This window comes from Cervus elaphus, chromosome 16 (assembly GCF_910594005.1).
Source record: "Cervus elaphus chromosome 16, mCerEla1.1, whole genome shotgun sequence".
Classification (NCBI taxonomy): Eukaryota; Metazoa; Chordata; class Mammalia; order Artiodactyla; family Cervidae; genus Cervus; species Cervus elaphus.
In genome coordinates this window covers 40826849-40840497 of record NC_057830.1, presented here as the reverse complement: position 1 = coordinate 40840497, position 13649 = coordinate 40826849, and the positions used below count along the sequence as shown (strand labels likewise).

Below are 13649 nucleotides of genomic sequence, written 5' to 3'. Positions count from 1 at the left end.
TTGGATTGCCAGTGCTCAACCAGGTAGCCCACATAAACAGCCTAGAAATTATATTTCCAAAACGTTGTTCAACACATATAACTATGTGCACAAACATAAAAGTACAAAGACATACAAGATGTTTGCACTTTAATGATGTATATTACAAGTTACGGGGCTTCCCTGGTGGCTCAGATGGTAAAGAGTCTGCCTGTAGTGCAGGAGACCCAGGTTCCATCCCTGGGTAGGGAAGATCCCCTGGAGAAGGAAATGGGAACCCACTCCAGTATTCTTGCCTGGAGAAACCCCATGGACAGAGGAGCCTGGTGGGCTACAGTCCATGGGGTCGCAAAGAGTTGGACATGACTCAGTGACTAACGCTTTCATTATAAGTTAACGTCATTGAATGCATACATACAAACATGAATGGCAAATTTCAAACAAATACAAATAAAACGTAGAAGTCTTATTAGGAGTGTGTCCTGAAGGGAAAGATTGAGGTCCTCAAACGCTTAGGGCACAGCACAGCCTGTCTCACTTTCTTCATAAACATGTTAATACTTTCCTGAGTTCAGCAGGCGCTCTTGAATTGTCTCTTTTGTCAGTCTTTGCCCCAGCATTTCCAAGCATCCAGCACGGTGTTGACTGAGGTCTCCTGTCCCTTCTTGGTGACTGGCAGCATTTCACACGCGGCATCCGGAGAACCCCAGGCCTATTCTCTGGCCACAAGGATCTCATTTCATGTGAGGCCCATCTGCCTCAGCAGCAAATCACAGAAGTCACAAGGGAGAGATAGCTGCAGAGTCACTGAAGAACAGCTTCAGGCCTAGGTTGGGGGAAAGTCACAGAGACAGAGTTGGAACGGGCTTTCACAAAGTCAGAGGACCCTCAAGTCAGGCCTAGACTTCAGGGTGGGAACCTGAGGCGCTCCCCCTGCTGGTAGGCCTGCTGCTCTGCGCCCCTGACCTGCTTCCCAGCAGCAGAGAAACAAGCCACACCGGCACTGGGCATTGGGCTTCGCCAGCCCCCAGGGCAGTGGGGGGCAGTCCAGGTCAGCAGAGAGTCCTGCCCTAAGCAGGGGATGAGGGCCCATCTGGAAGAGAAGACTGCTGTCACAGAGGGAGAAGGCATCTGTGATAGGAGACAGGGTGGGCACGCGAGGGGCAACAGACCCCAGAGGAGGGCACCTGCCTGCCTCAGGAGGGGGAGGGTCCCTGGCTGCCGCCCCTGCACCGGGGACAAAGCAAAGGCCTGGAGGGAGGAAGGTCTCCGGCCTCACACCCCGCTCAGCCTCACTGCCTGACACTGTGGTAGAGCTGGATGGGGACAGACTCTGAGCAAGAATTTAACCATAAAATGGAGCAAACACCACCCGCCTCATGGACTGTGCTGTGGATTCAATGCTGTGTGTGTGAAATGCTGTGCACCCCACCATCCACAGTACATAAGGAGGGCACCCAACACAAGTTTATATTCTGTACCAGCTACACTGAAAACATGAAAAATAACAATACTCGTTTTCATTACATACGGTACTAACTCAAAGTATTCTAAACAAATTTCATTTCAGTATGTAATATAGACAGCTAATGGGAAGTTGCTTTATAACACAGAGAGCTCAATCCAGTGCTCTGTGATAACCTAAGGGAGGTGGGATGGGGGCGCTGGAAGGAGGCTCAAGAGGGTGGGGATATATGTACCCCCATGGCTGGTTCATGTTGCTCTACAGAAGAAACCAGCATAACACCGTGAAGCGATCATCCTCCAATCAAAAGTAAGTTAAAATTTTCACTGCAATATGTAGTCTTAGTCACTCGGCTGTGTGTCCGAGTCTGTCACTTCATGGACTGCAGCCCGCCAGGCTCTGTCCATGAGATTCTCCAGGCAAGAATACTGGAGTGGGTTGCCATTCCCTTCTCCAGGGGATCTTCCCGACCCAGGGACTGAACCCTGTTCTCTTGCATTACAGGCAAATTCTTTACCATTTGAGCCAGCAGGGAAGCCCGTCAACATGTAATCAATATGCAAAAAAAAAACAAAAAACAAAACTGTTAACGAGACAAATTACAGTCCTTTTCTCTGCCAACTCCTTGAACTACAGTATTGACTTATATACTACAGCTCATCAGATTTAGCCACAGTTCAGGTGCTCCACGGGGCTTCCCAAGTGGTGCCATCGGCAAAGAACCTGCTTGCTAATGCAGGAGATGTAAGATGTGGGTTCGATCCCTGGGTTGGAATGATCCTTGGAGGAGGGCATGGTAACCCACTCCAGTATTCTTGCCTGGAGAATGCCATGGACTGAGGAGCCTGGCAGGCTATAGTCCATGGGGTTACAAAGAGTCAGACATGATTAAAGCGACTTAGCATGCATGGACAGGTGCTCCACAGCCTCCCTGGGCCAGTGGGTGTCCCGCTGGACAGCACAACCTCTCAGATGTCTCAGAGTGGGTCAACCTGGCCCTCAGCAACCAGGGAGGAGAGAGGATGGTGGAGGAGGGAAGGACAGGGAGGTGTTAGGGGCCACTGTTAGAGGACAGAGGGGTGCAGGGTGGGAAAAAGAGGAGGGGGCAGGGAGGGAATTAGAGTCTTGATGGTCCAGGGACAAGCCATCCCTTCTCTGAGTGCCCTAACAGCTATTAGGAGACAGAAATTAGGACACTGTCCCTCCTCCCTCCTCTCCTGATCCACTGCCCGGGAAAAAAGCACTCACTTTCTGTGGCGTCTGTTGGAACCAGCAGCCATCTTCTCCCCTGAGATCCTTCAGATGCTGCTGGTTTCTGTAAAACACAATGGAGAGCAGCCTTGGTCTTCATCGAGGGCCCTAGATTACAGAGCTGAGCCTCGTAAACATGGTTCTGAAATTCTGGCACAGGCAGCCATAAGCAAAACAAAACCAATGCAGGATCTTTGAAGGGAGCAGACATAAGAGTCATTATTATATATATGATTCTATTCTTATGAAACTCTAATGGTTCAACAATAATACTTAAATGTGAATGTATGGACAGATGAGTGTTAAAAATTATGACAATAAATTCTATACTGAATTATGAGTTGGATAAACTCATGAGGTTAAAGAACACTGTAATACAAAGATACAACCTCAACAAGAAATGAGCAATTTACCAAGGAAAAACACACATGGAGTTGAGGTATTATAAAACTCTTAAAAGGCTAACTCTTTTTATAAGAAACATATAGAATATCTAAAAGATCTCAATTCCTCCTAGATTAATTTATAAATTAAGGTAACACTCAAAAACCTCAAAACTACTGAAATGATACGACCCAAAACTGTAAATGTCTCTGTGTGTGTGTGTGTGTGTGTGTATGTATACATATATAGTATATCTATATTTAGTCACTCAGTCATGTCTGACTCTGCAACCCCATGGACTGTAGCCTGCTGGGCTCCTCTGTCCATGGGGATTCTCCAGGCAAGAATACTGGAGTGGGTTGCCATGCCCTCCTCATATGTATGTGTGTATATATATATATACACACACACATATATACATAGTGAAAATACTATATGTTGAAAAAGAAATTTTACTTCAAGTAGATTCAACTTCATAATACTTTTGAAATAAATGTGAAATTCCTACTATGATGAGGAATGGCTTAAAAGTATGTAACAGTCACACAGAAAAATATGCAGCTCTGACCCCATCACTGGGTCAGGCATGGGAGGCGTGAGCACCCTTCGGCTGTGCTGTTCTAGACGAGGGATCTGGTGACAGGACGACAGATGAGAAACAGCATCAGCGCTGCCAGTGGGCCAGAACAGGGGGTGGGCTCCCTGCTTTCCACGCCCTGGTCTTCCTCCATCACCACCTCCCCAGAGGACAGGAGACCTGACCAGCATTGCCTCTCCCTGTCTCTGCCACAGTCCCAAGCAAGCAGGAGGGCCAGAGCCGCACACTCACCACCAGACTCTCTGCTTGCTTCATCTTGGGACTGGGCATTGTCTTCTGTCAGCTTCTTTTCCTGCCAAGGGACCAGAATGGAAAGTGAATCTCCACTGGTCAGCCTGTTGTTGTGGGCATGGTCCAGAGCCCCAGATCCTCGTGGGGGACATAAGCGCCAGGAAAGGGCCTTGAGAAAACAAGGCGCTGACCCAGGCGTCACAAACCCCTACAGCGTCTGGGGGGACACAGTAGGTTCTGCCTTCCCACCTACCCCTGTGCTGTGCCCCCCAAGTGGGCATAGACTCAGCACATCTGGGCTCTGCTGATGGCACCCAGACTCTGGTGTGATGCTAAAGGGAACTGGGCACCCCTGCCTGACACCCCGCATGCCCCAGGGTGACAGAGTGAGGGTGTCTCAAACAGCAAGGACAGGGCCAGTGCTGCCAACCAGCCTTAGGACAGGCTCAGCAGGCCAGTCTCCCTCCTACATTCAGCCTAGAGCCCCCAGGCCAGCTGAGAGAGTCAGGGACAACGCTATAGGACAAACCAGGGACCAGGTCCACCCTGGGCTTTGCTGTGGGGCGGAAGCAGTTACTGAGGGTCTGATGCCGCCAGATGCTGGAGAAACCGACTCGCCTTGTGGCAGCACTCACCAAAGCAACCTCGGAGAGAAGAGACGCCACTGAGTGGTGGGGAGGGCCCTCTGGCCGCACCTCCCTCCCCAGGGACAGACACTGAACAAAGAGCCCCGGGCCTGTGACTGCAAGCGGGACACCCCGAGTCTGGAGAACTCAGGGAGGAGAAGAGAAGGGAGAAAATGAAGTAAAATGAAACCCATGTGAAATCTGTGCAGTGCTCCTGAACCACCCTCTTCTGCCTCCTCCCACCAGACTCGGCCAGGGGGAAGAGGGGACTGTCAGCTGAGTTGGGGGCCCGATGTGATCACGGTTTTGTAGGACCAGGTGAGGTGGGAGGAGGAGGGGTTTCCTGGGGAACAAGATCAGAGACAAGCCAGGAGGAACAGGAGGATTGGGGAGACGGAGGAGGGAGCCAGCACCTCCTCCTTCCCTTCTAGAACCTCACCTTTAGAGAAGCAACATACAACACATCCTATTAGGACAAAGGTGATTACAACTGTGATTCCAAGTCCAGTGAAAATGTTAGTCACCAGCGGTGAAGTGCCTGAGGAGGGACAGGGAGTGATGGGTAGTCTCCGGCTCATGGTTGCTAGCTCTCCAGGAACTGGGGCCTCCCCATGGGCCAGGGTACCTGATTCTTGGTCCACACACTTGACATTGCTCCAGGGCGTACAGTTCATGACCATGACCTTCCCATCAGGGCACCTGGGTACAGACACAGAGGGACCCATCAGGGACAGCTGGCTGGATGAGGAGAAAGAGGGGGCAGCCTTCTGTCCTGGGTCCCCTGACAAGACAGTAGAGGGGGTACAGGCTCCTGCTGTCTGCAGGGGAGGGGCCCCTCACACCCCCTCACTGGGCAGGAGAAGAATGCAGGACTGTGTACTGCGGCCCCCGGCTCCTGTTGATTGATCAGAGCTGTCCTTCAGGAGCTGGGCTTCCTCTGCAAGGCCCGCCCTGGCCTCCCTGGGCTGCATGGGAAGCTCTGGGGGTGTGGGGGGGGGGGTTGGAGGGGTGCCTCATCCAGGTCAAGGGTCAGAAGGGTGTGGGCACAAGTTTGACTCATCCTCCAGTCAAACTTGAATACGAGGCCCTCTCATCCACCTGTTGACTCTTCCTACCGATGTCAGCCAACACTGGAGCATCAGAGGATAGTGAATTACTATCGGCCCGAGTCCCCGAATAGGAAAGATTCAGGTGCTACTGGGGAACAAGGGCTGGGTGTGAGACCTGTGGACTTGGCTCCAGTTTTATAGGAACGTTGAAGGAGCACACACGTGGCCTCATTATGACTTCTGTCTGCTGTCAGCACTTCGGTCTTTCCAGGCCATGCCCGAGGAGACGTGGGAAGGGGCCGCTGGGAAAGCCGTGCAGGACAAACGGTGGTGGTGGGGAGCGCTGCTGCAGGCTCAGGAGACCCCGCAGGCACAGAGGAGCTCTGAGAGGTGGGAGGCGCTTCACGGAAGCAGAGAGAGAAAGGGGTACAAGGAAACTGGAGACTCCTGTGGGTTGGAAGCCCCCTAGGCTCCTGTGTCTCACCCGGTGCTGCATTTTTGACAGAATTCAGGTGCATCTTCTCCACGGAAAGTGCCAGGTTTGCACTGACACTCAGTGTCCTTGCTGGAGGTGCAGCGATTTTTTTCTTCTTCTTCTAGAGACCAAAGATAAGGTTTTGAGGGTGTGTTTCCCTAATATGTCTCTCAACCCTTCTTCACCACTCAGAGCTCCATCCACTCAGTTTAAGAAGTAATTGGGAGGGCTTCCTGGGTGGTCCAGTGGTTAAGAATCCGCCTGTCAAAGCAGGGGACACAGGTTCCCTCCTTGGTCTGGGAAGACCCCATGTGCTGCGGGGCAGCTAAGCCCGTGTGCCCCCACTACTGATCCTGCGCTCTGGGGCCTGTACACCACGGTCAGAGGCCACAAGGAGTAGCCCCCCACCACAACTGGAGAAGGCCCTTGATCCGCAAGAAAGACCAAGAACAGCCAAAAATAAATGAATTAATCTTTTTTTAAAGTAATTTGGGGGCCATTTTCTGCAGCAACACACACAGCCCATCCATAGAACAGCCACTGTTCATGTGTCACCAATAGAGGCATACAAAAGGGACTGTGCATCATTACGGATTGCATCAGGGTTGAGAAGAAAAATGTTTTAGATCACAAATGAGGAGCAAGAAGTGGGGTGGGGTGAGGTGTAATCTGAGACACTGTAGATGGAGAGGAACCCTTGGGTGATGTCCCAATGGGTGATGCCCTGCTGGAGAGGCAGAGGGACCTCAGGTCATGAAGGCTGAGACAGGCTGAGATCCCAGAGCAGAGGGCATGGCGCTCACAGGAGCCTGGCCCAGGATCAGACACATCACACAGCTCAAACCCAGCCCTGCCCCATGCCCCCAGCCCTTCTGTCTGCACTGTTACCATCCAGCTCCCTCCACCAAGGGACATGTTATTCCCCTCTTTCCAGCTGATGTTCTGAAAGACTTCCCTACCAGTTGGAATGCGTTATGCAAATAACTTCTGTTTTCATTTATTTTGCTGACCTAAGGCAGGATGAAGACCTAGCTGGACTGGAAATCAGGTTTCTGACTCCTCATCCCATTTAAATTCCATCTCATCACCCAGCACCTTAACTGCAGGCATGGGGGACCACAGGTTCTGTACCTGATTTGCAATTCGTGCAAGGTAAGCAAGAAGGGAGGGTGTTTGAATGATTGGTGTAGTCTGTCCCATCGGTGCAAGGGGCACAACCTCCACTGACTTCTTCCATATAGAATCCTGGGAAGGAAGGGAAAAGCTGGTGAGTAAATCCCCGCAGGATTCCCTGAGGCTGGCAGTGTGGCTGGGGAGGCCTCTTTTGGCCATCTGTGGAATCCACAAGGGGAACTCTCCTCAACCAGGCTTTCATCTTTTGATTCTTCATCTACCACATACCCTAGACCAGTACTGCCAACAGACATATGTTACAAGCCACACATCCAAGTCACATTCATAGCTGGCACATTCAACAGTAAAAAGAAAGGTCAGGGGCTTCGCTGGTGGCTCAGTGGTAAAGAATCTGCCTGCCTATGCATAATACATGGGTTCGATCCCTGGTCCGGGAAGATCCCACGTGCTGCGGAGCAGCTAAGCCCAATGTGTCACAAATACCGAGCCTGTGCTCTACAGCTCGGGGATCCACAACTACGGAGCACACATGCTGCAACTACTGAAGCCCCTGCACCCGACCGCCGGTGCTCTGCAACAAGAGAAGCCACCCCAGTGAGAAGCTCAAGTAGCAACAGAGCCTCAGCATGGCCAAAAAAAAGTACAGAGACATGAAGACAAGGGTTGGAGACCAGCCTTAGAATCTACCTGGTGGACGTAAGTTCTGTTGGCGGATCCATTCCAGTGGGGCTGATAACTGCTGGGGAACTTCATCCTTCCTTATAGACATGGCTGAAGCAGGTTTGACCTATGGGGACAAAGCAGGGACAGGCATGAGTGGCTTCCACACTCTCACCCCTACTAGGATCCACCCCACATTTCCTTGACCACTACCTGCAAAATGAAACAGAACCGGGACCTTTCTTCCCAGCTCTAAACTCTCATTCTTTTCATGTTTGTCCTTTGGCCTTTTGTGCTAGCAAGGAACTTACACTGAAGTTTTTTCCCCTGTATTCTTTCCTCTTAAAATATGTTTATTCCAGAAAGTATGTGCTCAGATGCATCCAATTCTTTGCAACCCCATGGACTGTAGCCCATCAGGCTCCTCTGTCCATGGGGTTCTCCCAGCAAGAATTTTGGAGTGAGTTGCCATTTCCTCCTCCAGGGGATCTTCCCGACCCAGGGATCGAACTTCAGTCTCTTGCGTCTCCTGTGTTGGCAGGCTGTTTTTTTTTTACCACTAGCACCACCTGGGAAGCCCAGAACGTATGGGCAAGAAAAACTTTTTTTATAAAAATACAGAAACCACACAGATCCCCTTGATTAGAGAAAACATTCATTATTTTTTGTCTTCACTTCTTCTATTTGACCATATGTGTGAATACTCTCAGGCTTTCTCTCTCTTTCTCACATGTGTGTGCAGACACACACACACACACATTTTCACAAATGAGCGTTCTGCCATGCATACAATTTTTCATAATCAGGATATAGGATCACATATTGAGTAATGAATTTGTGGCTTTAATGCAACAAGCTGTCCCAAAAAGGAAGCTGTCAGTGTTCCACAAAACACAAGAGTCACATGAAGAAAGAAGAAATAGCAATACAGGGTTTTCAGCCAAGTCTCTGTGCTACAAATGACACAATGGAGCCAGTCAAAAATCACTGGAGTCTGAGGATTTGACCCGGATTAATGTGTTGATGATAGTGTTCTGATGTTCAGAATTGTATTCTCATTTGTCCTAATTTGTGGGAAATATACATCCAAGTGTCCATTCATGGGATCTGTCATGTCAGCAGCTATGTTTCAGATGATACAGGAAACAAAGGGTTTTGTATAGTTTTGTAAGTTTAATCTGGGAGTGATTTAAAGTAGAAAGTGACATTAAGAGAAAAAAAAAAAAATGGAAACAGCTTATGTTGAGCCCAGTTCAACTGCCTGGATCTCAACAAGATAAAATGCAACCTGTTAAATATTTGGGGACAGCTAAGCTCATATGAACAGTATGAAAAGGCAAAAAGATAGGATACTGAAAGAGGAACTCCCCAGGTCGGTAGGTGCCCAGTATGCTACTGGAGATCAGTGGAGAAATAACTCCAGAGAGAATGAAGGGATGGAGCCAAAGCAAAAACAACACCCAGCTGTGGATGTGACTGGTGATAGAAGCAAGGTCCGATGCTGTAAAGAGCAATATAGCATAGGAACCTGGAATGTGAGGTCCATGAATCAAGGCAAATTGGAAGTGGTCAAACAGGAGATAGCAAGAGTAAATGTCGACATTCTAGGAATCAGTGAACTAAAATGGACAGGAATGGGTGAATTTAACTCAGATGACCATTATATCTACTACTGTGGCAGGAATCCCTTAGAAGAAATGGAGCAGCCATCATGGTCAACAAAAGAGTCCGAAATGCAGTATTTGGATGCAATCTCAAAAATGACAGAATGATCTCTGTTCGTTTCCAAGGCAAACCATTCAATATCACAGTAATCCAAGCCTATGCCCCAACCAGCAACACTGAAGAAGCTGAAGTTGAATGGATTTAGGAAGACCTACAAGACCTTTTAAAACTAACACCCAAAAAAGATGTCCTTTTCATCATTGGGGACTGGAATGCAAAAGTAGGAAGTCAAGAAACACCTGGAGTAACAGGCAAATTTGGCCTTGGAGTATGGAATGAAGCAGGGCAAAGGCTAATAGAGTTCTGCAAACAGAACGCACTGGTCACAGGAAACACCCTCTTCCAACAACACAAGAGAAAACTCTACACATGGACATCACCAGATGGTCAACACCACACTCAGATTGATTATATTCTTTGCAGCCAAAGATGGAGAAGCTCTGTACAGTCAGCAAAAACCAGACCGGCAGCTGACTGTGGCTCAGATCAGGAACTCCTTACTGCCAAATTCAGACTTAAATTGAAGAAAGTAGGGAAAACCACTAGACCATTCAGGTACGACCTAAATCAAATACCTTATGACTATACAGTGGAAGTGAGGCTTTCTCTAGTTGTGGCGAGTGGAGGATACTCTTGATTTTCATGTGTAGGCTTCTCATTGCAGTGGCTTCTCTTGCTGTGGAGCATAGACTCTAGGTGCACAGGCTTTGGTAGTTGCAGTGGAGGCTCAGTAGTTGTAGCACATGGGCTCAGTTGCTCCCAGGCATGTGGGATCCACCCAGACCAGAGAATGAACTGGTGTCTCTCACATTTCCAGGAGCTTCTTAACCCCTGGACCACCAGGGAAGCCCCCACACTGTTAATATAGTGAAAAACACTGATTGATTTTCAGATGTTAATCCAACACTTATTCCTGAGATTAACCCCATTTGGTCATGGTATGTTTTCTTCTTTAAATCTTCCTGAATGTAGTTTACTGTTTGCTTTGTAAAGGAATTTTGCCTCTGTTTTTAGGAAGGGTATTTAAAAGTCATTTTTTCTTCTTTTCAAATGTTGCCGTTAGGTTTAGGTATTAGGGTTATGTTGGCCTTAGAAGAACTAGTGAAGAACTCCTGTTGTCTGAAAGAATTTGTGTAAAGATTTGTGTTAGTTCTTTGATTGTCTGTATTTTTGTGCCCTGCCCTGTGCCCTAACCTGGGTCTCCTGGCTATCCACTCCCAGTCTCAGCAATCTCATGGAGCCTCGAAACACTCTACTGGAATGAAGAATCGGAAGCGTGGCCCCATGGCATCCCAGCTTTACTTCTGAGACCAAAGCGCTGAAGTTCAGTGCGGCGAGGGTGCCGGAAATGGGGCGCCATCATGGCCTCTTGGTGTGAGTTAAAAATGGCCCAGGCTTCTTTGGGAGAACAGTTTGTCATTGTCTAGACAAAAGTGTAGAATTATCTAACCCACTGGCCCAGCAATTCCACTTCTGAGTTACCCAACAGACAATGCGCATGGCTACACTGGATACTTGACAGGCACCCAGACCCATTCATCAAGTAGTGTTCAACATGAGTCCTACCTATTACAAACCGATACTTTAAAAACAAATTCTATACTTCTTGTGAATATAAAATGCTATTTCTTTCCAGATTTTTTGGTACTAATTCATTCAGTGAAAGATGCATATTTTCACAATTCCTGTAACTTTGTCAGACCCTTAATTTTTTTTTTTGAACATATAAGCAACTTTGAAAAGAGCCTCAAACAATTCAAGAAAGCGGTGCCAAGTGTGCACATTTTTCCCCATTGTGAGTTTCTTAAAAATGCACACTCAGGGACGGGGGAGCCTGGTGGGCTGCCGTCTAAGGGGTGGCACAGAGTTGGACACTACTGAAGCGACTTAGCAGCAGCGGTGAACCACACCCAGAGCCTCCAACTCCCCTCTGAGAGAAAGTGGTGAGAATCTGGCCCAAGCTGAGTCATTGGTGGTTTCTATTCATAAAGTGCAAGGAGATGAAGGCAATTTTGAGGTTGTTCTCCTTTCAGAGAAAAGGAAATGTAAGGGTGCTTAAGGCAGTAGATGGGGGAAGATGGGGCCTACACTGTTAATGATTTACAAAGGACACGTTTTAGACGACAAATGCAGTGCAAAATAGAAAAAGAGAGAAAGAGAGAAAGAAAAGAGTGAGGAGGGTCGGCAGAGGGAAAAGGGAAGGGAAAGGAAAGAAATGACGATCTGATGCCAGCTGGGCCTGGGGCCAATCCAGAGGTCAGGCTCTCCAAGGAGCCAGCTCTTCTGGGCAGCAAGTAGATGCCAAGGATCCGCACTCCTCTAGCGCCCCCCACCAACGCGCCGCGCACTTGGACTTGCCCGGGGGTCCTGCCGGGATCTGCCCAGGCAGGTGCCCCGGGGCCTTTTCCGGGCCTCCAAGAGCGCCTTTTGGAGCCAGGACTCGCGGCGGGAACTCACCAACAGCAAGACACCCAAGACGACGAAGATGAGAGCCCAGGGGCCCCGGAGCCGAGGCCTGGGGCCCTGGGTGCACCCTCCCCGGGAGCGCGAGGCGGCCGGTGTCCTCGGTCTCCACTGCCAGGTGCGGGCGGGCAGCGTTCGCTGTCCAGGTTGCCGCGGGGTGACAGCCGCCAGAGCCATCAGAAATGAAAGTGTGTTTCGTGGGGCGCGAGATCGCCTCTAGGAGGTGCGCGGAGCCGAGCTCTGCTATTTAATCTGAGCCTGCTTCTACGTTTATACCACCCCGCCCTGGGATTGCGCCACCCGGGGTGGCGAATGAACCAGTGCCTGCTGATGTAATCATTACCACTTCCAGCCAATCACGCGTGGCCCAGGAGAGGAGCCGGGACCCCTAAGTCTCCTTGGTGCGGAAGGGGAACTTCCGCCAGCTAAAATCCTGTGGATGCAGTTTTTCATTCAGCGCCAGCCTGGTCTGTGGCTTTGGGAGGCGGGGACAGGGCACCTCCCTCGTGCTCTGTGTGATCTGGCCAGTGAGACTCAGAATCTGCATTCCAGGCAGGTCCTAACTCTGCCCTTTGCAGGTCAAATGCCCCACGGGTTGACAAAAATGAATGAACCACCTGTCTTCCAATTACCGCCTTCTGCCCACTCCCAGCTTCTGCTCCTCCCCGCACCCCCGCTTCACTGACCAGGGCCCCAAGGAGGCCAGAGAACATGGACAGCCAAGAAGGAGATCCACGAGGTGCCCTGTACTGTACTGTAGGGGAGTGATGGGTCAGTTAGGAAACCTTGAATTGTTAGAAAAATCAGTAGGTTGCCAGACTCACTTGCACTTTCTGAGATTTAAGTACTGAGGAAATGAGACAGACCTGGTGAACCTTTTTGCCCTGGGCCTATATCATATAAATAGTGTTAATAATCACTTTACTATGGAATTACAAATAAGTATTTATTTAAAGGCAAAGAATTGTTTAGTTGCTAAGTCATGGCCAACTCTTTTGCAACTCCATGGACTGCAGGCCCTCCAGGCTCCTCTGTATGGGATTTCTCATGCAAGAATACTGGAGTGGGTTGCCATTCCCTTCTCCAGTGGATCTTCCCAACTCAAGGATGGAACTCAAGTCTCCTGCATTGGCAGGTGGATTCTTTACCACTGAGTCACCAGGGAAGCTCCCAAGGGCAAGAGATACACACCATATGTTCCTGTTGTGAACTCTACTTTTCAAAGATCTTAAGTATCATAAGCATGGTTTATAAGTTTACTTTTGTCACTTTTATTTTATAAACCTGAAGTTCTACCCAACAGAACATTTTGGAGCCTAGTGAATAAATCCCTGCCCCAATATAAGTGGCATCCAGGAGAAAGAAGGTGGCCTGGCTGTGACTATGTAGTTGAAACACTTTATTTGCAGATGAATGTATCCACCAAGTCCTATTTTATGTTCATGACTCTGAATGTCTCTGATTTCACAAACTGGGGTCACCATTCACATTGAGGCAATACATTACTTCCTGTCATCAGGCTCAGAGAAGGGTCCAAGTCACCCCGGACTGTCCCATGTCCCTAGTTTGCCAGGATCAAGAAGTTACCAAATCAGGACTTTCCTGGTGC

General features: G+C 49.3%; 1 protein-coding gene across 13 annotated transcripts; it reads right to left on the bottom strand.

Moving 5' to 3' along the window:
* Positions 1-464: 464 nt before the first annotated feature.
* On the bottom strand, positions 465-12382 carry LOC122710271 (tumor necrosis factor receptor superfamily member 10A-like). 13 transcript variants are annotated; one of them, XR_006345893.1, is made up of 10 exons: positions 12035-12378; positions 7880-7979; positions 7190-7303; positions 6068-6179; positions 5160-5233; positions 4974-5072; positions 4544-4680; positions 3909-3969; positions 2693-2759; positions 465-805 (listed from the first exon to the last, which is right to left on the bottom strand). XR_006345893.1 is itself a non-coding variant. In XM_043927960.1 (10 exons), exons 1-10 carry the CDS (start codon positions 12215-12217, stop codon positions 759-761), a joined length of 1122 nt encoding a protein of 373 aa, XP_043783895.1. In that variant the 5' UTR covers positions 12218-12378; the 3' UTR covers positions 465-758. The 13 variants fall into 13 exon arrangements, 7 of the variants coding, with proteins under 7 accessions (XP_043783895.1, XP_043783896.1, XP_043783901.1 ...); XR_006345896.1 differs by having other exon boundaries at positions 4527-4552; positions 12035-12376; XM_043927960.1 differs by having other exon boundaries at positions 2693-2887.
* Between the last annotated feature and the right edge of the window lie 1267 nt (positions 12383-13649).